This window comes from Emydura macquarii, unplaced genomic scaffold, assembly GCF_026122565.2.
Source record: "Emydura macquarii macquarii isolate MOO-44397 ecotype Brisbane River unplaced genomic scaffold, CSIRO-AGI_Emac_v2 contig_3451, whole genome shotgun sequence".
NCBI lineage: Eukaryota > Metazoa > Chordata > Testudines > Chelidae > Emydura > Emydura macquarii.
In genome coordinates, this window is record NW_027133588.1 from 3031752 (window position 1) to 3057376 (window position 25625).

Genomic DNA, 25625 nt, shown 5'->3' on the forward strand with positions numbered 1-25625 from the left:
ATGGACTGCCCTGCACAGGCCTCTTTCAAGCTCCAGTATACGGCTCATGCCAGGGGCAGGGCATAGCAGGAAGCGCTACAGAGATTTGGGTTGCAGAGCTACCCATCAACTGCACAAGAGAGGGGCCAGATCCTCTGTTGGCCTATATCTTGCCTAGTTATTTGCACCAGGGCAACATAGTTGCAAAATGCTACTAAATCAGAAGGGTAGCAATTTACACCCACTTTCCATTCATTTTGTGTTGTTTTAAATGGAGAATCTGGGCCAAAGTCTTTTATCCATGTTAAATTTTAAAACGTAACATTTTCTAGATTTTAATCACTTGAAGTTTTGAACATGGGAAAAAAACCTCCCTCAGCATTCCTTTCCACTGTCCACTCCCCATATCCGACCAAGGTATAACTGCTCAGTCACTCATCCTCTTTGGACTTGCTCAAGTATGTATGAGAGGAGCTCCACTTTGATGCGTATCATAAGATCTGGCAGAGGAGAGACCCCCTCCTGTGGCCCTACCACACCTACCTGATTTAAACCTCTGGTGCTCGTTCACAGCCCAAAATTATCACTAAAACAAAGTGTTACTGTTAGGATTGTGTTTCAGTAGAGGCCAGCTAACATCAGACATTATAGATTCTACACAAAAATTCTACATCTTTAAAAATAACTCAAATGTTAGAATATCTGGAAATAAACACGCAAGGGATCCAACTACTTCTGTCAGCCAGCCCACCAGCAATATAATCTATCATCACTCACTATCACTGCACCTGACTTTGCTGCCCACCCAAACGTAGCATTTTCCCCCTAAAATTTGCAAAAATATATGTCAAGTTCAAAGCAACAAACTACTAGAAACTAAAATCCTATTTTGTATTCAAAAGATCCATTTCCAATATACTATATTATAGCTGTGTAATATATCCTATATCCAATATATTAAAGCACTCATCTATACTACAACAGTACAGAATATGCATTTTATTGTGGGTATGCTTAAAGGGACATTGTCAAAGATACTACATCCCAATTTTAACCCACCTGTAAAGTTTAGTGTTATAGCTGTGTATATGCCACTTACTGCAGCTCAATTGCTTTTTCTCTCTCTAGCTATTACCTCTCTCACAGTATTACCTATGCACCTTACATATTCTAGAAAATCTTGCCAGGACTAACTGACTAAAATGAAAAATAGCATTAGTTTATATACTTGTTCCCCAGAAACAAAGTTATAATTAACACTGTAGGGAAATAGTTTGGGACCCTGGCTAAGTGTTAATTGTTTCTTTGTTTGTTTTCAATAGATTAATGTATATTCAGTCATAGAAAGATGCATATAAAATAATATATAATAACTAAGATGGATTAAGCAGGTGGGTTAAATACGGACTCAACATTTTAATTAGCATCCTTTTAAATTAACATACATTACAATAATAAACTATCCTACTTCTAAAACCATAATCATATTGTATATGTTTTCCAGTAATGACGAATTGTCTTTGCCAAAGAATCTGAAGAACTCACCATGATTTAGTTGTGCTTAGTAATACTATAATTCACCCACATTTTCTGCAGCTACCAGCTCTGCTTTATTCTATTGTCTTGAGTTTGTGTTGCTAATTACATTCACATCTTGCCATATGATTTTTAGAAAAATGAGTGGCAGGTGAAATCCATCTAATAAGATTAAAAACAGTTCTGTTAGTAAGCTCAGTATTTCACGCTATATGCTTTGAGATCCCACAGTAAGGGTACAACGTATAGGAGTTGATTTCACAAGTAAAGTTATACAGGTACATTGAAAAAGCCCAAAAGTGAAGGTGGGGGGCACTTGTTAACAATTCGGAGTCACCTTTTCTACCCAAGGGAAATAGTTTTCTATTAAACACAAATTCACATTGATATGAGTATCTGTTTGTAACCTGGTGCTTTCTCATTCCCTTCTATTCTTCATTAGTAAACAATTAAGCACCAGCACAAGATGTGGTGACCAAAAGACTGACAGTTGTTCAGAGGCACATACAAAATCAGGTAGTGGTTTCAATCCACTTCTTAGTAGACAAATGTCCACATCACAAAAACTAATCTTAGTTGTTACTATCTGACACTCCCTGTTGGCAGTCTCCTAAGGACAAAGGAATCGCAATACCAGATCAGACCAGTGGTCCATGTAGTCTGGTATCCTGTTTTTGACAGTGAGTACCAGATGCTTCTAATGAAGGTTCTAGAATCCCCTTAATGGACAATTATGAAAATCTGTCCAAAGGGAAGTTTCTGACATTCTTATCCATATAAATATCTAATCCTTTTAAAATCCTTCTGAGTTCTTGTATATCTTATGGCAATGTGTTCCATGAGTTACCTGTTTGTTGTGTCAAAATGTATTTCCTTTTGTAAGATTTAACTGAAATTTTTTTATTTTCATTTTTCTTTTATTATGAGACAGGTAAGGGTGCACTTATTTACCCTTACCCCAATTTACCTTTCCTATACCATTCATTATTTTATATATCTCTTGTATGTCCTTTTTTATCTGTAAACTAAACAGACCTAATCTTTTCAATCTCCTTTTAATATGGAAGTCTCCCGTGCATCTATCATTTAGATCACCATCTTTGTATCTCCTCTATTTTTTTTGATGGGGTGTCCAGAACTGACCGCAGTATCTGAGGTAAAGGCCTGCTATCGTTTTTATAATTACATATTTTAAATACTATTTCTTATTACATCTTAGCATTGGATTGTTGTTTTGACTGCCACTGCACATTAAGCAGAGGTTGTCACTGAGCTCTCTCAGTACAAGGCTCAGTACTTTTCCTTAGTGGTTAAATTTAAAACCCTGCGACATTCCTGAATAGTTCCAATGATCTCTTCCAATGTGCATTACCCTATATTTGTCAATGTTTAATTGCATCCACCATCCTGCTGTCCGTTAGGTCTCTTCGGGAGTTTTCATAGTCTTCTCTAAAAATGACTGTCTTAAATAATTTTCTGTCACCTGCAGATTTTATCACTTCACCATTTCACCACCTTTTCCAGATTATTAATAGGTATGTGAAACACCACCAGTTCTGGCACAGATCAATGAGGAAACCCACTGTTAGCCATTTACCCTATTGAAAATTGACCATTTATTCCTATTCTCTGTTTTCTTCTTTGCCATAACAGAACTTTCATTCCAAAACTGTATAATTTCCTAAATAGAGCCTTGTGAGGGGCTATGTCAAAGGCTTTTTAAAAGTTCAGATTAATTAAATTTGTCAGTTTTCCTTTAACCATAAATAGTTTGCATACAAGAGATTCTGGTAGGTTAAGGAAGCATGGTTTTCCTTTACATAAGCTATACTAGTTTGTCCTTTTTCCTTAGGTTTTGCTACTATGCAGTCTTCTAGCATAGTAGCTGATTTTAATACGAGTCTGCATATCTTTGTTAGCAACTCAGCCATTTCATTCTTAAATTCCTTCAGAATTCTCTGGTGAATATTATCTGGTCCCGGTATCTTGTTGCTATTTAATGTATCAATTTGTTCCAACCACCTTCTCTTTATCACTTTAGGTGGTGATGATCTCTAAAGAGCTTCTCCACCTCTGCCAGCCATTGTCATAAAGAAATTAACCTGAAGTATAATTTGTATATATTGGAATATATTTGTAATTTTAATTGGAATATAATGGGTGTAGGCTAAATACCTATATGACAGGTGTGCATGGAGCTACTCTGAGTGGTCCAAGTGCTCATAACTTTAAAGCTATGAAGTTCTTACCTGGTGTCACACTGGCAGCATAAACCTAAGAGTGGAATCAGTGATCAATGTCTTCGAAGAAAGATACCTAAAGATAGGTGTATAATTATATAGAGAGACTTCATATATAAATTAGTGTATATTGTCAAACATTTTGTGGAAATACTATGGTTTGGGACATATTATAGACATCAGATTTTTCATGTTTAACAGTTCACTTGTTTTCTTCCATTTGACATATTAAAAATGTTAGCTCCTGTGGTAGTTTTCATTTTAGACAGTTTAATGTTTCTTTGGCAGGTCTTGGACTATATTTGACAATACACGTCAGGATTCCACAGGACTAACTGCAGTTCTTCAGGGTACAGATCTAGTTGGAGTCTTGCATATGCTATACTGTATTCTTTTCCATGGCACAATCTCAGACCCAAACACAGCAAGTCCTAAAGAGAGTTATACAGAGAACACAATCCAGGTTGCTATTCAGAGTTTACGCTTCTTCAATAGCTTCGCAGTTCTTGATCTGCCAGCTTTTCAGGTAACAGTTTTTGCTTTTTTAACTTGTGCTTAACATTAGAATGTATGCTGTTGTGTACATTTTGTTTTAATTTAGCCAAAAGCATTCTCTTCAAATGCATATAATTGTACGGTATTTAAAATTAACTTGAGGAACAGTCACAAATGAAATAAATACTCTTTGATCTTATTTCTGCATACACAGAATTGCTATTTGTTAATGTTACTTCCATTGTCTAACTATAACTATAACTAACAATAAATGGAATCTATTTTTTTTGTTAAAAGGCAGACATACAGAACACACAAACTAAACTAAATATGCAACATTACCTTTTTTTCCCCCATTGATTTTGAGGGTGACCAGTATTTTAATATATCAAGTCTTAATCTCCTGTATTATGAGCTTTCAAACCTTCTGTGCCCAGGCCCACAAACAGCTGTTTTTTCTCTTTTTGGAATGGGAAATGGTTTACTTGCGTGATAACTGTATTGTGAGCTGCTTTGGTGCCTTGAGCTGATGGCTGCCTCCCTAGATCACACACTGTGTTTAAATGTGACTTGCCACTTGCTTGAATTTAAAATGGTACAACTCAGCCAGAAAATTAATATATTTTAAAATTCTTCAGACAAACATTCAGGTCTTGCACCTGAGGACAAAAAAAATCTCTCTTCAAAATTTTAAATTTCTAAAATAAAATACACGTGTTGCCCATTTTTGACTTATGCAAGCTGCAAAAATAGACCATTTTTGTAGGAAAACAATTTCAGATTGGTTTCATTAAAAAAAGGAAGAAGAAATTTGTCTGGCAATTAGTCCATAATGCAAATTAATAACTTTTCCACTTTAGGAAAAAAACTAATATTAAAATATTCCAGAAATAAATGAGTAAAAGTTGTTTTTATTAATGTGAAGCAAAATTTCAAATAACATTGCCTTTGTAAAACGTATTTACTAATACCAATCTCATGCAGTATATCAAATGACATTTTTATGTCATTCAATGTATAATGGATACATTTGGCCAATCATATCGTACATCATGGGCTCTTTCCTGCCCTGCACTGAAATCAGCAGGAGTTTTGTCTGAGTGAAGAATGCAGGATAAGCCTCCCTCACCTCCCATTTCTTGATTATTGAAGTTTTAGTATAACTAATAGCCTGATCTAACAACTAGGTCTGTGCACGAAGACTCCTTCACCCACATGGATCCAATTGCAGGATCAAGGCCAGTCTTTTGTGGGGCCAAATTTCCAAAAAGTATAGGTTATTTCATATGTCAGTCTTGCATCTATGTGCACAATTAACTGACCTGTGTTTTTTTCAAGTAGTTAGTTGTCTTCTACATTGTGTTCTCTGGTTCTTACTGCTGGAAACATATGTTTATCTGTTGATGTAGACATTATGGTTATACATCAAGGGGCACATCCTCAACTGTAATTTTCTTGAGCTTTAATTCATGGAGCTCTGAGGATATGCACCAGCTGAACATCTGCCCCAGTGATTTCACTATACTTTTTAAAAATGTTTGCTTCCTAACATCATATTTGAATATTTAGCTTTACTACAAAATGAATTAAAAAGACACCCAATGATGTATGTATATGTCTACCCCAGTGGTTCTTAACCTGTGGTCCACTTGCGGCCCAATGAGCACACAGTTGTGGCCCATGTGACATCCTCAGGGCCATACAGGTAGTATATATGTTGTGTGTATGCACCCTACATAACACAGAGAGAGCTGCATATATGGCCCACAATGGTAAATATGTTGAGAACCACTGGTCTACCCATTGCCATTGTATCTGAACTTCTGTAACCAAATTTACATTGTATCACAAGTCCTCCATTTGATGTAACCATGTTCATTTGTGCTTTGTAGAGCCATGTGTTATAGAACTGATTGTATTAAATATAGCAATTACCAACTATGTAAATCTGACATAGGCTTCAATTCAATAAAGCATTTGTTCACTGCTTTGCTGAATTGGGGCCGTAGCAGGGTGACTACATGTCCCAATTTTATAGATACAGTCCTGATAGTCAGGGCTTTTTCTTACATAGGTGCCTATTACCCCCCCTCCACTCCTGTCCCGATTTTTCACACTTGCTATCTGGTCACCCTAGGCCATAGTATTGTTTTGAGAGACAGAACCACTGTTCCAATCTAAGGCCTTGTCTACAATAACACTTATGCCAGCAAACCTTTTGTCACTCAGGAGTGTGAAAAAACACACACCACTGAGCGAGAGAAATTTTTCTGGACAGTGCTATGTAGGCAGGAGATGCTCTCCTGTTGACATAATGCAGCTACACAAGTGCTCTTACAGCAGCACAGCTGCACCAATACAGCTGTACCACTGTAAGTTTTAAGTGTAGACTAGCCCTTAGTAAGAACTTGTCTGAATCTATTAGTGTTACTATTTCTTTAATGTTAAAAAGGCAGCACACACCTGAAACCTATTATTGTCCCTTCTGACCCTTAGGAACTGTAGCAGACTACTAGGCAGGAAAGAAAGAAAACATAGTTTATGTGCTGCCTGATGATTATTAGCTCCCAGGAATAGTTTTACCATGTAACAGTAAGACCACAGAACAGTTTTCTGATTAAAAGAAGAGGTCCACTTCTGGCACAGAATGAATTTATATCAGCATAGATAATCCCTTGGCTCAAGGGTGTGTACGTCATTTAACTTGACAGTCTAAACAATTAAAAGATGGTAGTGAGAAACAACACAGGATACTGAACTACTATTAATTCTGGCTAAAGAGGAAGCATAGTTTCCTTGAAAAATTAGTTTAACTTTTATACACAAACTCATGTGCCCCTTGGCCTGTTGTTATCAGAGAAGGTTAAACACAGAGCATTAGGTCACAGCATGCGTGGACATGACTAATTAAATAAAGGCTGGACCCAAAAACATATCACTGCATGATGTAAAGTGGCAAGTAGCTACTCTATTATGCTTTGAAGTTTAAAAGTATAACTAATTGGAGGTATTAACTATAGAAATGGAAGATATCCATTGCTGATTTTTTTTTAAATTAAAAAAAATTCAATTTTTCTGTGCTGAATTTTGATTGTTAAAACCTAACTCTAGCACAGTTAGCTTTATGTACATATAGTCCACACAGGCTAGAAGATATGAAATAAAGAAAACTTTCAGATGAAAGATATTTTCCCACAGGCCTGTGCTGTTATTTCATTAGAGTTAATAGACTGTCATGCTCATTCCTTATGCTTCACTTCTCCCCTTTGACCTTATGTCGCTCTGTCTGTTTGACATGTTTATTAAATAGAAGCTGTAGGCTGCACAGATAAAATCTAATTCTCCTGAATCTCCACATTATAGCAATTTGCCTAGTTTCAGAAAGTATCCCAAAAAAAAATTGCAGCTGATGGTTGTCTTCATTTGGATGTTTCTAACTTTTTGAAAATGTTTGTTTGAAAAGTTATTAGTTGTTATTTATCTTTCTTTTCCGTTCAGAACACACAAGATATTAATGAGAAATGTATTTTGCTCTTTTGCAAAAATATGGAATGATTTGTTTTCCTTTGCTTATTACGGAGAATTATTAGTAGTATTAAGTTTTCCCGGAACATGTTCTGCATGTTTAATGAAATTGGCCACTTAATGCTAACAGAATGCCAACTGAGAAGAATCCAAATTTTTCTTTGCCCATTTAAAACTAAAATTCAGTTTTATTTACAGTGGCATTTATCATATTAATTAGCATCCTACTGCTTAGTTTCTGAAAAAATTAAGGAGGGGTAAGGGTTTCATTTGGCTTTTTTTTTTTTAAAAAAACCAAAACCATTGTACAATCAACAGTATAACCAAAATCTTACTAATATTTTCTGATAATGCTGAAACGTATGTGATTTGTAATTTCAGCTCTCATTTGTTTGTTAGTCCCTATGATATATTGCTAGGTTATGATTTCTTGTTTTCTGTCAGTGTATTGTAGGTGCTGAGGGACTTTCCCTTGCATTCCGCCATATTATCAGCTCCTTGCTGTGGTATTGTTCTCAGCATACCTGTGAAGGACTGCTACATGAAGTCATTGTTTGTGTTGGGTATTTCACTGTAAACCACCCAGATAATCAGGTAAGGAAACTAGAAAATCTGATTGGGATTATTGTGCACAGGGTTAGGCCCTGATCCTAAAACACTTAATTGCCTGAGTAGTGCCATTGAGGCCACTGTGACTCCATGTGTGTAAATTTATGTACACGTGTAAGCATCTGTAAGATAGGAACCTCAATTTTGTTTTAGGACTAATATATCTGATTATAGTTGTTATCAAATTAAGACTAAATGAGGACTGTAAAGGGGGACATCATTCTTTTTGGTATTTATTTATTTTTTATGGTTGAAGGTGAATTTGATACTCCTATGTTTGAGATGCTGAGAACACGGACCAACCATAGTTAGGCCTGGTCACTGCCAAAACTGGACTGTTGACATTTTTCATGTCCACAGCCTTATGTCTATATATTTTTCTTATGTCCTTTCCTATTGGTTAGACATTTGTACCAGAGAGAAGGCCAAATTCTACCTTTAGATATATGCAAATGCAAATCTCATAAAAGCCAGTAAGAGCTGTGCATGCATATCTGAGAATAGAATTTATCCCCTGTTCTTCATTCTGCTATTAATTTTAACCCTTTCTGTTTGTACTAAGTGATATTAATAGTGCACTGGTCTCTGATTCCTGGGGGAATGACGCTTACATGCTGCTTTAGTTGTAAAACATAACCTGATGTTATAACGTTCAAAATCCCCTTCAACTTCCTGGACACTGCTGTCCACAGCTATAATGGATTCCCTTACACACTCAAAAGAACTACTTACAAAATAATCTGGATGCAAAACTTTGAGGATATTTGGGATCAATTTTTTCCCTTTCTTACAACTCACCCAATTTACTTGGCTTAGATGGAGTATACCAGGATATAAATCAGGGCAGAACTTGGCCCTTGCTCTATTTTTTAATACTTGGGCCTGACTGTGTATGTGTACATAGAAATTGTATTATATTGCATTATCCCTTGATATTATTCAGTTATATAGTGTATTTTACATCATCATTTGCCTTATTACTCCTTTACATCTGTTTCTGCTATGCCTCTTTTCCATTAAACTGTTTTATTCAGAATTAGAAGTTTAATCCCCTCCATAAATTGAAGAGCAGATGTAAGGGAATGTTTCAAGTTGTCAGTATAAGTTTTTAAAAAAAACAAAAAAAACCTTTTGAACTATGATGGTAGGGCTGTCAACTGCAATTTGAACATTGTAATATTTTAGGGCTGACAATGCAGTAAAAAAATGTAATTTCAGCGGTTTTGGCCACAGCTTCAGAGAGATTGCTGTAGGCCTGCTACCCTGTGAAGCCAAATCCTAATTCAGGATCCAAAAGTTGCCTGGCACTGGTCCCTCAGAAAACTGACTGTAAGGATGGTCCTGTGTTTTGCAGGCTAGTGTTAAGCATCTTTTGGAACTCGAATTGGGATTAGACTCCATTGAAGTAGAGAACCAGAAGTCCTGCAGAGATGCTGCTCCTTCACACAGACTGCCTGCAGGTGGTATTTTTGTAATGCGTTCATTTTGAGAGTGGAGTGGTATTGCTGAGCTTTCCAGATTCCCCATGCAGTATAACTGGTCCTGTTGGTATACAGAAGTGCCAGTGAACTCCATCTTGCTTTTCTCTCCACTTCAAGAATTCTTTTTTTGGCACACAAGTATAAACAGATGTGATCCATTGGAAAAGGGGCATGCACTGTTAATGTGCCAGTAATAGCACAGCAGAGGGACTTCTTTCCAAAGATGTCAGTTGTAGTGCTCTGTAGTGCCCAACGCTGTTTAGCATTTGTGCCCTAGGGCAAAGGTCCACCAGTTGTGAGCAGGCACCATGCCATCCTAGCAGATGGCTATGGTGAGTAGGTAGCCAAGAGACAAAGTATGTGCATAAATGTGTTTGTCTGAGGGCATGATTCCCAGCTGGTAATGTTGCAGTCTGTCTGAATCTTCAGCATCTGCACTTGTGGTTAAAGTCTTGTGCCATCACTAATTTACCTCTGAACTGGATTAAGTTTGAGTATTAATAAATAACGTGTTCAGCTACATAAAACAACTTTAAGTCCTTACTAAAATAAGCAGTGCTGGTCAGGCAGTAGAGGCAGTATAGCACAGTGGACTACTCTTGTGTCACTTCTTCAAGCCATTTATTTCTGTGACTTAGAGATATGCAAAATTAAGAGTCATTTTGTGAGCATTTCACTCATAAAAATGGCATTTTTCATTTAATACTTTGCAAACTTTTTTTTTGCAAAAAACAATTTCTCAAGCAAAACCACATTTCCAATCTTTTCACAGTTTGCTGAAAACTACCAAGAATCCCACACCTTTTAAAACCAAAGAAAAAATTCTGTTGAGGTCTCCTCCCCCTCCAGGGCTGGTGTTATCACTGCAGAGTTAGTATTGTACCCCCCCTCCCCGGAGTATATTATCTCTTAACATTGTTCCTTTCTGGTTGATCTTTGTTATCCCTGATGGGGTAGTGAAGGGGTCGTCAATCTTTCAGAAGTTTCATGCCAAGTCTTCATTCCCCCATCCCAGTCCCGCCCCGTACCCTCCCCATGTGACATGGGACCAGCGCCCTTGCTAGCAGCCGCTCCCGGCCCCAAGCAGCACTGTGCGGCGGCCACTCCCACCTTCCAGCCCTGCCCCTCCTCCCCCCCCCCCCGCCCCCGCCTCTCTCCCACGTGACGTGGGCCCAGCGCTCTGGCCAGGAGCCACCCCTGGCACCACCAAAAATTATAAACAACCTTAGCAGTGTGAGTGCCACTCAAAATCATCTTGCATGCCACGTTTGGCACACGTGCCATAGGTTGCTGATCCCTGGAGTAGTGGATCCCCCTGTATTCCCCATCCACCTGCAAACACTAATATTTTGCAAAATTTGAATTTTACTTAATCTGCCATTTTGCAAAACATTGAGAAGACTAGAATGCATCACTTCTTCTACCTCTGAGTTCCATCTCTGAATACTGTTGGGTAGATCTGTGCTGGACAAGCTCATTTCACCTTCAGCCTATGGCATGTTTGTGAGATCTCCAACTAGATGGCATACAAGTTTTGCTTTTATGTCAATGAACCTTGTAATTTGTTTTTTGGGTTTTTTGTTAAATCCAACGGTATTTTTAAATGGTTACATTTTGCTCCTTAGAGAAACTAGATATTCATGGCTTCTGGTCTGTTCTAATCTAAAGAAAAAAAAGTAGCATCGGGATCAACTTGATTCTCTTTCTTTCTGTAGGGTCATTCATGTAGGCTCAACTCAGGAGCATTTCTTCCACCTCAAGTTGAACCCTTCAGGCTTTAACACCCTTTCAGAAAGTTACATGCCTGCATTCTGAGGATAAGGGCACTAATTGGGTCTCTGTTTTACCCTGTTTAAGCATCAACTGTCTCTGGCCAGCTAGTAATAAAATCAGGTACCAAACAGGCACTGAGATTTGCATGAAATCGTTATTTTCATATGCTAGTACTGCTATGATTCCCAGTATTGACGTGATGTTTTCCATGATACAGGAAGCGCTTCTGGTTCATTTATTACCACTATAATGTTTATTCCTGAACTTTCTGTTTTTACATTGAGCATTTGTGTAATGCTAGTTTAAAAAAAAAATCAATATATTCCTGAATCAGAAGTCTTATAAAAAATGCTCTAGAACAGTAAACTTCAGCCTCCTTAAAGATACTGGAGTGTTGTAAGGAAGACACAAGTAGTAATTCTTCCGCTCTACTCAACACTGATTAGGTCTCAACTGGAGTATTGTGTCCAGTTCTGAGCATCATGTTTTTGATGTGTCAAATTCCAGAGAAGTCCAGAGATCTAGGAAACATATTCTATGAGGGAAGATTGAAAAATTGGGTTTGTTTAGTCTGGAGAAGAAGAGACTGAGAGGGGACATAAGTTTTCAAGTACATAAAAGGTTGTTACAAGGAGGGAGAAAATTTGTTCTCGTTAACCTCTGAGAATAGGACAAGAAGCAATGCACTTAAATTGCAGAGAGGAAGGTTTAGGTTGGACATTCTGAAAAAGTTAACTGTCTGGGTAGTAAAGCATTTGAATAAATTGCCTAAGAAGGTTGTGCAGTCTCCATAATTGGAGATTTTTAAGGGCAAGTTAGACAAACACCTGTCAGGGATGGTCTAGATAATACTTAGTCCTGCCTTAAATTCAGGGGACTGGAATAGAAGACCTCTCGAAGTCCCTTCCTATTTTACGGTTCTATGATTCTGTGCTCCAAGAAGTCAAAAGCATATATCCCAGATTTTATTTAAGAAGACAAATATCACGTAGATCCTAGTAACTTGTGTTTTTATATTCATCAAGTACATTTTAAGGGATCGTTGACTGGGCTATTTCAAATCAGCCTTCTGATGGCTCCTGCAGTCAAATAAATGTTTGTTTTGGTTTGCTTGTAGTTTAAACAAGTCTTTTCCTCTGTAGTCCCTTATTATGTCTTGTAAATTTCAATTCCCAGCTTATTCACAAGAACAAGGCAGAGGAGTAGTGTGGTGTAGCACAATGTGTCTGTGTGCATTCACATGTATGCCTACCAGCACAGACACAAAACCCAAGATGATGAATGGAACAAAGAAGCAGTGATATTATTCAGAATTTGGCAGCCCTATTTAAGAGGCTGGACAGATTTTTCAGCAGAGGAAATTTTAAAATAAGAATGTTTAGTAAGGTATGTTGTATTTTGGATCTGCCACCCTTGCCTAGACATGTCACTCTGGTTTCTGGTGGCTTTATTTGTCAGATCCACTACCTATAAAATTATTCACCTGTAGCTGAATGACAACTGGAAGAAGTATGAAATTGTTTTCTACTCTTACTCTTATTTAATATTTGTATTTCAGCAGCACCCAGAAGATATATTTAGGATTAGGGCCCCCTTATGATAGCCACTGCACACGCATACAAAGACAACGTCAGTGTCCCATTACAGTTGTCATTAGTCTGCTCACCATGAAATAACTTTTGGTCTGTGAATGCAAATGATCACTGCAAGCAGTGATCAGGACAAAGGAATTCTGTTTTGTTTGGACCATACTTGTTCTTTTTATTTTAAAATTGCTATGATTTTCTGACCTTGCCGACATTTATTGTATTGGTTTTAGCCTTTTTTCATATTCTGTTTTAATCTTCATAAAGCTTTTTCAGGGCCACTGAATGAAATAAATGGGTTGTGAAACTAAAGATTTCTAAAAGCAACCAGTCCTTTAATATGTTAAATGCGTTAGCATCATTAGTCAAGAGTAAACTGCACTGTCTGTTTTGTATCAGCACGTGAACTTTTATTTACTATAGGGTTAGACAGCTTGCATTTTTACAAGACAAGGAATTCCATAATCATGTGCTAGGGTAAGATTGCTTTATTAGGCATCTGCTTTGCATAAAGCATGGTCAGTGAAACTGGTTCTCTTTATTTGTCACCATATAGTCTATTAACTTAAGAAAACAGGTCCCATGATACTAAAGATGCACTCAGAATAATAATACAAATAAAAATAATGTCCCTATCTTTGATTAAGCCAATCGTCTATTTACTATAAGATTAAAATTTCTAATTAAAATGTTGTTGTTAATTAAAAATTCCCTCGTATTTTATAACATTTTCATTCCCTTTCCTACTTTGTCTGATTTAATTATTATAATGAACGTAATTGGTATGTGCTGTCAACCATCTACTTCATTTGCATTTTATATTGGATAATTGAATGTGGTCTGATAATTAAATTAACACAAATGACAGATGATTTGACTTCCTTCACATTACTGTTTGGGGAATAAAAATCTTTGCATATTCATTGTAGTTAGGGAATATTCTTAATTTGGAAAATCTTTGCAAATTAAAGATCTTAGACCCATGATCTTGCATCAAAGACTCCAAAAGAAGTTGCACTGTTCATCTGTCGTCTTGTGCCTGTATCATAAATCTGGCTTTATTACTTTCAGGATTTAACATAAACAATGTATTTAAACTGCTTTTGTAGGAGAGTCTAACTAACTGAATATTGGTGGTAGGATACAGAGCCCTATACCTCTAAATTATAATTTTAAACATCGTGTTACTAGATCACTGGGTATAAACTCCCTGTTACTAACTCGGGAAAAGTCATTTAGTTTTAAAATGTTTTTATTGTAAATTCATATATAATGTATAACATTGATGAATTTACAATAATCCATCTGTTGCAAATGGGAATTACATATATTGAAGGGTTAGTTTTCATTGAATATTGTCATCTACCTGCTAGGACACAGCAATAGTATTTTGAATATGGAAAATTTTATGCAAAACTGACAACCTTTTGTTCAACTACAACAGCAATGGTAATTTGAAAATGAAAAAAGTCTAGTGGACTTTTCACTCGAGGAGTTTCTCCTTTCTTAAAACTATTACACATCACACAGTAATATCACTAATATAAATATAATGCTAAAAGAAACTAAGAGTAAACACTTTGTTTCAACTATTTACATTAAAGTTAAAACAAACAAAAAGACCATAAAATTCTAAATTGGGCTTAAATTATATTTACACTCACTTTAAGGCCACTTCACGCTGTCAGAGTGGTGTAAAGTAGCCTATAGTGTAAATGAGAATGAAGCCCAAGTTTTTAAAGGGACCTCAACCTACCTTTAAAATTTGCACTTGATTTTTTTTTAATCCAATCCTTTGTGGGATTATTTTGACATTGTGACATTTATGGGCACAAATATTGATTACACGTGTGGGAAATATGTCAAGTCATTTTTATTAAAGTTGCTGATAAATTCTCTCATTTTAATGATCTTCCTAAATTAATATTTGCAAATTTATAATATTTAAATAGTTGTGTAACTGAAAAGCACAACAACATTATTAAATATATTGTTTCTGCAACATGAAATGATACTAACTAGTAGATACTTGCTATTTTACACATCTGGGCATTAGCTGGGGTTTGAGAAAGAAGAAGCAAAGCATAACTGTAAAAGTTAATTATACCAAATTTTACTCATTACTGTTTTCCAAGACGATAAGTTGAGATTTTCACAGCAGTGCAGGGGATTTCACTTTAATGGAAAATGTGTGGCTAATTCCCTGCACTGCCTTGAAAATTTCAGTCAGTGTCTGATATCCTTTATTGTTCTGAAATGTAAATGATGACAGGAGAGATATAGCTAGTATTTACTATCAGTTTTCTATACATACCATTTCTTAGACCCATAAGAGTATGTTGGTTTACTGGGAACCCTATGCACTTGGCTGTTCTCCAGCACACAGAGGAGGAAAAGACTTGGAATAAAGGGGCAAAAGGGCCTCTAAGCCATGGATGGGAGCGCAAAGCCAGTGTACCACACTCTCTCTTTCCCAAGCCAAAGGAATCCCACTGCATGAGTGAGGGAAGAGGAATGGAGCTAGGGAGCAGCACCTCGAAGCAGCATGCTCCTTCTGAAACAGTATTTCCACCAAAGGAGCCAGCTGAAGTTACTGCTGCTAAGAGAAGCATCAGCTAGTTACTACGATAGAAGCACCATATCATCTGTTTCCCTTGGATAGGGCAACCAGGACAGCCTCGCTACTGAGAGATCTAGGCTGCCGTCAGGAAGGAACAGGCTAGAGAGATGCAGGAAAACCCCCTCCTCAAGTGCCCTCAGCATCCAAGGATTAGAGCTTGCCCCTCTCTCAGAACCCAAGTCTCTTGAGTCTTGGAGGTTACACCTCTGGCACATTAATGGAATCTCAGACTCCTCCCCATACCAAGAGAATACATGGAAATTTATAGACTCATAGACTCCAAGGTCAGAAGGGACCAATATGATCATCTAATCTGATCTCCTGCACAATGCAGGCCACAGAACCTTCCCCACCCACTCCTGTAATAAACCTCTAACCTATGACTGAGTTATTAAAGTCCTCAAGTCATGGTTAACTTTAAGGTACAGAGAATCCACCAGCAAGTGAGCTGTGCCCCATGCTACAGAGGAAGGCAAAAAAATCCAAATCCTTTGCCAATCTGCTCTGGGGGAAATTCTTTCCTGACCCCAAATATGGCAATCAGTTAACCCTGAGCATGTGGGCAAGACTCACCAGCCAGACACCCCAGAAAGAATTATCTGTAATAACTCAGAACCCACCCCATCTAACATCCCTTCACAGGCCATTGGCATACCTACCACCAGCAGTCAAAGATCAGGCAATTGCCAAACTAGGCTATCCCAGCATACCATCCCCTCCATAAATGTATCAAGCTCAGTTTTGAAGCCAGCTAGGTTTTTTGCCCCCACTGCTCCTCTTTAAAAGCTATTCCAGAATTTCAGTCCTCTGATGGTTAGAAACCTGCATCTGATTTCAAGCCTAGACTTTGATGGCCAGTTTATATCCATTAGTTCTCGTGTCCACATTGGTGCTGAACTTAAATAATTCCTCTCCCTTCCTGGTATTTATCCCTCTGATGTATTTATAGAGAGCAATCATATCTCCCCTCAACCTTCTTTTGGTTAGGCTAAACACGCCAAGCTCTTTGAGTCTCCTCTCATAAGGCAGGTTTTCCATTCCACAGATCATCCTAGTAGCCCTTCTCTGCACCTGTTCCAGTTTGAATTCATCTTTCTTAAACATGGGGGACCAGAACTGCACACAGTATTCCAGATGAGGTCTCACCAGTGCCTTGTATAATGGTACTAACACTTCCCTAGCTCTACTGGAAATACTTCATCTGATGCATCCAAGGACCGCATTAGCTTTTTTCATGGCCACATCACATTGGCAGCTCATAGTCATCCTGTGATGAACCAATGTGCCCAGGTCCTTCTCCTCCTCTGTCACTTCCAACTAATGCGTCCCCAGTTTATAGCAGAAATTCTTGTTATTAGTCCCTAAATGCATGACCTTGCACTTTCCACTATTAAATTTCATCCTATTTCTATTACTCCAGTTTACAAGGTCATCCAGATCTTCCTGTATGATATCCCGATCCTTCTCTGTATTAGCAATACCTCCCAACTTTGTGTCATCCACAAACTTATTAGCACATTCCCACTTTTTGTGCCAACGTCAGTAATAAAAAGGTTAAATAAGATTGGTCCCAAGATCGATCCCAGAGGAATTCCACTAGTAACCTCCCTCCAGTCTGACAGTTCACCTTTCAGTATGACCTGTTGTAGTCTCCCCTTTAACCAGTTCCTTATCCACCTTTCAATTTTCATATTAATCCCCATCTTTTCCAATTTAACTACTAATTCCCCATGTGGAATTGTATCAAATGCCTTACTGAAATCTAGGTAAATTAAATCCACTGCATTCCCTTTGTCTAAAAAATCTGTTATCTTCTCAAAAAAGGAGATCAGTTTGGTCTGGCACGATCTACCTTTTGTAAAGCCATGTTGTATTTTATCACAGTTACCGTTAACCTCGATATCCTTAACTGCTTTCTCTTTCAAAATTTTTTCCAAGACCTTGAATACTACTGAGGTCAAACTAACAGGCCTGTAGTTACCCTGATCACTTTTTTTCCCCCTTTCTTAAAAATAGGAACTATGTTAGCAATTCTCCAGTCATATGATACAGCTTCTGAGTTGCACAGAGAAACTCAGTTTCCTGAGTCTCTTTTCCCTTTCCATGGTTTTTACCATAGGAGTATACAATTTGAGCCTGGGATATCCTCATTTAATCAGTGGTTTTATTTTGTTTTAAAATTATTGGTTTGCAATTTTATTTTAAATTATCATAGAAAGTGTCTAACCAGTCTTTGTCAATCCAAAAATCACAATTATGTCTGAAAATAATTTCCCTATTATTGTTACAAGTGACACCTAAAATTACTTCAACAATAGAATTTAAAGAAAAAATGGTTTACTTTGTGCATTTGATAACACTGTGTATTTGGCTGTTTTCCCACTGTAGTCAGTCAATATCCACTGTTGTCTGCATCAGCCTTTCAACAACAGGAAAGAGCAAAACTTTTAACAATAGGATAATAAAACAACAAATTGACAGGGTGGCTTGGAGAACAAGTGTAGGAAAGAGAGGTTGGGGACTCCAGCAGTAGTTTTGTTGGTTGAGTTGATTATTAATTTTTTTGTTATAGTCACATTGCTGCTGGGGTAGTTGTGACACATTGCAGGTTCACCCAGACCAGTAAGGGGTTGTTTCACTGCCTGCCCTGTAACCATGAGTGGCTCAGAGCCTTGACACCAGCAGCCTGCTTACAGCACAATGACCTCGCCCTGTCTTCCATCATCGTGGTTACGCCTTGCAGGGTGACATCAACAGCCCTTCTAGTCCCGAGTCTACCCAAAACCATCTCCTCTGCAGTGCTCAGCCCCTCTCACTGTAGCACTCACAAAACCTTATTGAGTTCGCTGCTTCTTTGAAGAGAGAGTATGCAGCACCTGTCTGTTAGTTTTGCTGAGCTTTTACCCTTCATTCTGAAACTCTGCACTGAGATGTTTGTGTAACAAAACAAGATTGTTTATTTATAAAGAACAAGATATTTAAGTGATACCAAGTAGAAGTAAATGAGATAGAAACAGTTACAAACAAAAGTAAAAATAAGCTTCTACGATTAAAACCTAATTTAACAAACTAGAGCCTTTGGTTCAAAGTAATTTGTCACCACAGTTCTTCCAGCACGGCTGGCCAGTTCTTAGCCAGGATCCAACACAGGGCTCAAAGTGCTTAGTTTCTTTGGCTCTTCAGGTGAAGGGTGCCAAAATGGCACGCTCTCTTTGTTTATATCCTCAACATTTATCTGTTTTTTCAAAGTCAGGAGGCCTTCCTGAGGGCTCAGCTTGCTGTGTCCACCAAGGAACTGACGCTGTGTTAATTTTTGCAGTCTCCTCTTTCCCCCACCCCCAGTCTAGATAGTTAAGTGGCTATCTCCCCTACTCACTAGTTCGATGATTTTATTTATCTTTTATGTAAATGTACTTCATTGTCTCTCTCCTTGCTCGGTTTACACTGGAGACCATTCAAGCAAAAGGGACCATGTTCCTTTGTCTAGGGTGGGGTGCTTAAGCTCTACCTGCCAAACACATTTTAAGAACGTATTTCCAGTACATATTGATTATTTTTTATATATCACCTGTATATATCATACAAAAATATTAATGCCAGTGTTACCAGTTAGCATATGATACCTTATGTGACAGCTTTTAGATACAGATTACAGCAGCAAGTTGGGGTACACTGAGCTGATCAGGCCAGCTAAAACTCACTGCTAGATACTAGGGAGCCTTGCCCTCTGACAGTGGAGCCCATTTAGGGTCCCAGTGGTGCTCTAGTGAGTTAGTTTTCAGAGTGGTAGAAATTAATCGTATTTTTAAGAGTCTGACAGGACCACCCAGTGCCTGGGATGGGTGCTCTCGTTTGTAATTAGCACAAATCTCAATAAATAAATACCCAAAACTACTTTTAGCTCAACGCTTTTATTAAACTAAGTAGATTTCATGTTGATAGTGTCCTTTTAACGTAAGATTTTAAATACCAAATTGACTATTTGTAGCCAAATTGTTTGCAATCTTTTCATACTAAAGAAAAATATGATTTTTTTCTATTGGAACTATAAAAATCATTAGGAATGTTCTTGAATACTTTAATATGTTCACAAGTGTTATGGCGTGTGGTAGTCTTGATTAAATGTACCATTTAAGAGCATTTCAACTTGTAAACCAGAAAAAATCCACTTGTAATAAAACTCACTGACTTAAAATGGAGCAAATTAAAAACACATCTTTAATGTATACAGTATCTCGGTGAGTTTTACATAACCCAAGAGGAGTTTAAGTGGACAAAGGCCTTTGGTAAGAATGATTTTCCACTCTAGATAGAATTGGAGACGCATGGGAGTATCTTGATAATTTGTCAGGACGCTTTTGTTGTATTCTTGCATCATGGATGAATAAAAACGTGGTGCAAAAAGTGCACTCTGTAAAAAGAATGAAAATTCTCAAACTGCTGTGCCTAAAATACAGTTAATAGCAGTGACTGTAGGTAATTCAAATAAGGCAAGATCTTTAATAGCTTTGTAGCTTAACTGCACTGATACATCACTAAAGCAAGTTCTCTGCTTTATGGGACATGGACATATCTGAGCAAAGATTTTATTATGATGAACCATAGTTACATTCGGTTAAGGATTTATGGTTTCTGCCTTTTTGAATTATTTGTAGAATAAACTTAGTCCCTGACATGGCGAAAAGTACTACTTTTTCCAGCCCTAAAAATTTAGCCCATAACTGAAGCTAGTTTGATGATTTTATTTACCTTTTTCACCTTTTATGGAGAAAATTCTAAGGTGAAAAGAGGACTGGGCAGACCCTTGAGTTAATCCAGGAGCCTCTGGAGGACTAGCTTCTGATTTTAGGACAGAAATAAAACTATCTTGGTGGCCTCATCTTAATCCATAGTGGACACTTGTCCATGTCAAAAAACCACAGAATTTGGCATGATTCTGCTTAATAGGCAGTTTCTTCTCAGCCAAGACCCAGTCCTGGAATATTATGGGTTTGGCCAGTCAAGATAGAGCTACTTTGGCAGAGATGTATGAATAAGCTTGCATGACGTCTGCCTTTACTCTGTCTGACTCTAACCAAAGGCTATCAGTCTCTCATTTTCATGAGAATTACATTTCACACAAAAATTTAAAACAAAAGTCTGAAGTCTGCAAATCTTTAATCAGTTGCTGAGAGCCATCATCTGTTTTGCCTAGTATGTCAGGGAAATCTCCTATAATAGCCTCATAGAATGTGAGCCATTCAATTCTTTCCATGCCCACGGTCCCCTCAGCGCGGAAAGGAAGATAACAGCCTGCTCTCTGTTTGTAGCCTTGTACTTAGGCAAATAATTACTCCTCTCTGTCTTCCTTGAGCGGCCAAAGTATTTTGATACTTCTAAAGGTGCCAACATGCAACAGCCCCAAATTTGTCTGCCGACCCAATTCCACTAGGCTGAAATAAAATAATATTTTACAGGAATTGCACAGAAATAGAGAAAAATATCAATAGTCTTGGAAAGATTAGATTTGTGTTGGTAAATGTTTATAAATGTCAGTTTCAACATACACATGCAAATTGACAAAAAAGTGTTTTCCTCAATAATAATCAAAATGTACAGATAGCCAAAGAAAGAAAAATGCTGTTTTAGGGTTAGATTTAAGACTATTTACTGTGTATATTTTGACGTGTGATGTTGACAATGTGTGTTTTAATGGTTATAAAAGTTTAACTTTGAGTCTCAGTGTCTGCTGTCATTAAATAATTATTGTTTGACCCCCCTCATTTTATTCAACTATGAAAATTTAAATGGATAAATTTAGGGGAAAAAGGTTTAAAATAAACATTCATGTTAAAAAAAAAAAAAATCCTGCCAAGCCTAATTATAAAATACAAGTTAAAAATAATCTTGCCTAGGTGAGTACTATGAAAAGTCTTAGTAGTCTGGACTAAACTTAGTTTCTAGTAGATAGGTCTATTACTATCAAGGCAGAAAAGTGTATTTTCTCATTTTCAGCTTACAGCTTTCCTTCTGCCATCTCAGTAATATAACACACAAAGCCTAGTTTCTGAACCTTTACAGGTTGGTGACCTATGGTCTGAAGTCAATCATTTTTACAACCACATTACATTTACTTTAAAAGTACAAGTACAAAAATTCTCAGTTACAGTATAAAAATGATAATGCTGTATAATGTATTTGTGTGTGTTTTGAGAGGTTGACAGAGAATACTTGACCTTGAAGGGTAAGGGTCTGCGGGGGTGGGAGAGCAAGATTTTCTTTGCTTTAGATTGTAATAAATTTTCCAGTGCCTTGCCACCCACCTAATTGTCTTCCATGACCCTCTGGGGGTCGTGACCCACTGGTTGAGAAACACTGCCATAAAGAGTGTCTCCAAGTGTGTTGGGAAAACCCTCCTCTAATAATCAGGTTTAATTCTTGAAGGCCAAGATTCTGATTCTTTTCTGATTTAAGTGTAACTCCATTCTAGTTAATTGAGTTACACCAGTGTAAATGAGAGAAGAATCAAACCCTGAATGTCAGCTTTTGATTAGAATTTGAGTATTGCATTGTACTTTGGTCCAAACTTATCTTAAATATTTATTAAGTACCTGTAAGATCTCATTTCCAAGGGATTCTTTTCAGGTACACATTTCTCCTAATCATCAGTCAACATATTTAAGGCCTACAATTGATGTATTACTCGTGTGTGTCCTAGTAGCAACACCGAAAGGCCACTCATTAGTAAGATTATTCTAGTTGCAGATACTGGGATTGGTAGAGTTTTAGACCCTCTCTTATCACTCACTTTGTACAGGTGTAAATGACTACACAAGACCATGGAGAATCAGTCCCACTGAGTCGATAGGAGATACCTAGTCCTCATACAGTCTTAAAGGACCTTCCCTTTAACACAGAAAATGGACCCTGAGGTCATGTAACCTATTCCAAACGCAGCAATGTTATTCATTCAGATACAGTACCAAAATTCAGTTGCAGAAAATGGCATGCTTCGAAGACTTTCTAATGTTGATCAAGCCAATGTGCAAACACTTGACACTAAGGAGTAGTTAGTGGGATATAGAATGGATATAAATACCCACATTATCCAGCACATAATTAGTATTTAAGTGAAAGCTGATGTAGTGTTTTATCACCCGACCAAGCATCCACATTTGGATGTTTTTTAAATGAAGTCCAGTTCCTTATCTGCAGCATACTGCATCTGAACAGATAGTAATGGCTACGGGTGTAGAAATTTCCATTCATACAAACCATTTCAACATATTTGGAAAAATGTGGCCACATGCTATGTGTGAATCAAACACAGATTGCCAACTATTTAATCTAAACCTGCAATCTGTGGTGCTTAGACTCCACCAAAATATCAAGTAAATAAGGACATAGGAATTCCAAGTCAGTTTTTCTAAAAAGATCAGTAGTCCACTCTTCGAGTGCTTGCTTGTGTCCATTCCATTTTAGGTTGGTGCTTATCCCGAGCACCGCCGCCAGAAAGCTTTTCCCTCAGTGGTATCCATCGGGTTGGCTCTGGTGCCCTTTGAAGTCATGTTCTCATAGTGCCCGTATAAAGGGTCCTGCCAATCTATCGTCCCCTCAGTTTCCTCTTACCACCCATGATTCTTACTACAACTACGACTTGTTCTTGCCTCTGCAAATACGCCTCAGTGGACTTTTCTCTGTTTTATTGTATATAGTTGATTGAATTTAGTAGTTAAGTTTCAGTTATTAATAGTTGATTAAGTGTTAGCAAACCCCACTAACCGGGGTTAGGCTGCCCAGCACCAGGGTTTAAGCCTTGTGAGTCTTGTCACAAGCCTATTCCTGTGAATGACTCCCATTCCAGCTGCCTCAAGTGTCTGGGGGAGACTCACGTGTGAGAGCAGTGCAGGATTTGTAGTCTTCAAACCCCACATCAAAAAGAATAGAGATATTAGACTCCAGTCTATCCTCATGGAGGCAGCATTCCGACCTCCATCAGAGCCAGCACTCAGACTCAGCACCAAGTACTTTGGAAAGGAGTGCCCCAGCTATACTTTGAGACAGTCAACATCATTTCCCATCTCCGGAACCGAGATGAGACCTCTGACTGCATCTAAGGATCCGCAGCACCATCAAACATCCTCAGTGCTGAAGAAAGACGTGCTGATGAGAGATCCTCAGCACCATTCACCATTACCGGTGCGTAGGAAGAAACAAAGGAAGACCGAGAGGCCTTCACTTACAATGAGGTTGGCAGGGCAGAGAGACACGGCCAGGCTGTGACCCATATCAGCCACTCTGTAGCACCAATAACCCACACTGCGCCGTTGACTCTGGTCCATAATAGCAGCCATTGAGTCTGGTGCTGATGGACTTGCCACCAATGGAGAGGCACCAGAGCCCCACTACTCTGCTGGTACCATCAATGCTGGAGGCATTTGTGGCAGCAAGGGACTTACTCGCACTACCAATACCACCATCCCTGACCATATGGGAACTGTCAGCAGTGGCACTGACGGGAAACACTTCTGCAAGCTTGAGGCCCAGATAGTGTCAAAAGGGAAACCAGCCATAATGGTGCAACCTCAGTCCCCTCCCTCCCAGCACCATTCACCGGCACCAGACAGCACCACTCCATCCTGGTCTCCGGAGGGATCCTCAGAAGCGGAGTCTTACGTCTTGTGAAGGAGCCGACACTGCCATTCTAGCCAGCTCTAACCCACTATTGAACCAAGCCAAGGAGTCCCACCTGCAGCATCACCACCAGGGCAGTGGCAGTTCCCCATACAGTGGCCTTTCTGGAACCCCTGGGCTTTCTGACTGCAGTCAGGTTCCCATTCAAGAAGGTCATATTTGGTGGCTTTGGAGCCCAGACCACTGCCACCACCCCCAGAACGCAATACAGGCTCTGATATGGAGGCTGGTGCTGTGTATCAAGAGTTAGAACCGTGAGTCCTATCTAGTGCTGCAGATGAAGAGCAGGGCCTGGTGCTGGCCCAGGCGTCCTCTTCCCCAGATAAGGTGGTCACAGGAACTGATATTGCACCCTCACAGGGGGATTACATCAAGAGCTCCTAAGGAGGGAGGCTCAGAATCTGGGCATCCAGATGGAGGAAATCAGAGTGTCCTCCCATTCTCTTGTGGACATTTTGTCCTCCCATTCCCTTGTGGGCTTGTGAGAGAAGGGTTGCTCCTCAATGATACCATCATGGACCCCATCAGGGTATTGTGGCAGACCCCAGCATCCCTTCAGCCAATGACAAAGAAAACCGAAAGGAAACTTTGTTCCAGCTAAGGGGTTCGAGTTCCTGTACACTCTGTGTACACTGGGCTCTTCAGTATTGTTGGGAGTCAACGAGTGGGAAAGGCAGGGCCAACAGGGACTGACAATCAAGGCCAAGGATGCCAAAAAGTTAGATCTTTTTGGGAGGAATGTCTATTCGACAAGGGGTCTCCAGCTCTGGACCGCCAATAACCAACTGAGCAGGTACGATTTCAACTCCTGGGACTCTATGCAAAAATGTAAGGAGTTGCTACCGCAGGAGTCCAGATGAGAGTTTGCGGCTCTCGTAGTGGAATGCAAGGCCGTAGCAAAGGTGTCCCTACAGGTAGCCCTGGATGTGGCAGACTCAGCAGCCCAATCCATGGCTTCTGTTATAACTATGCAGAGAAGCTCATGGCTTCAATCAGGCATATTGCACCAGGTCCAACAAACATTGTAGGACCTCCCTTTCAAGGTCTTTTCTGAGCAGATGGACTCCAAACTACACAATTTGAAGGTCTCAAGGGCCACACTTGAGTC

The 25625-nt window shown here is 38.6% G+C and overlaps 1 protein-coding gene across 1 annotated transcript in view; it reads left to right on the forward strand.

Annotated features, from left to right (window-relative positions):
* Positions 1–25625, forward strand: part of SCAPER (S-phase cyclin A associated protein in the ER) — a 322376-nt gene that overhangs the window by 268592 nt on the left and 28159 nt on the right. Inside the window, exons 28-29 of the mRNA XM_067534777.1 lie at positions 4044–4281; positions 8220–8369. Of these exons, the coding sequence (XP_067390878.1) occupies positions 4044–4281; positions 8220–8369 (388 nt within the window). The remainder of the gene's footprint in view (positions 1–4043; positions 4282–8219; positions 8370–25625) is intronic.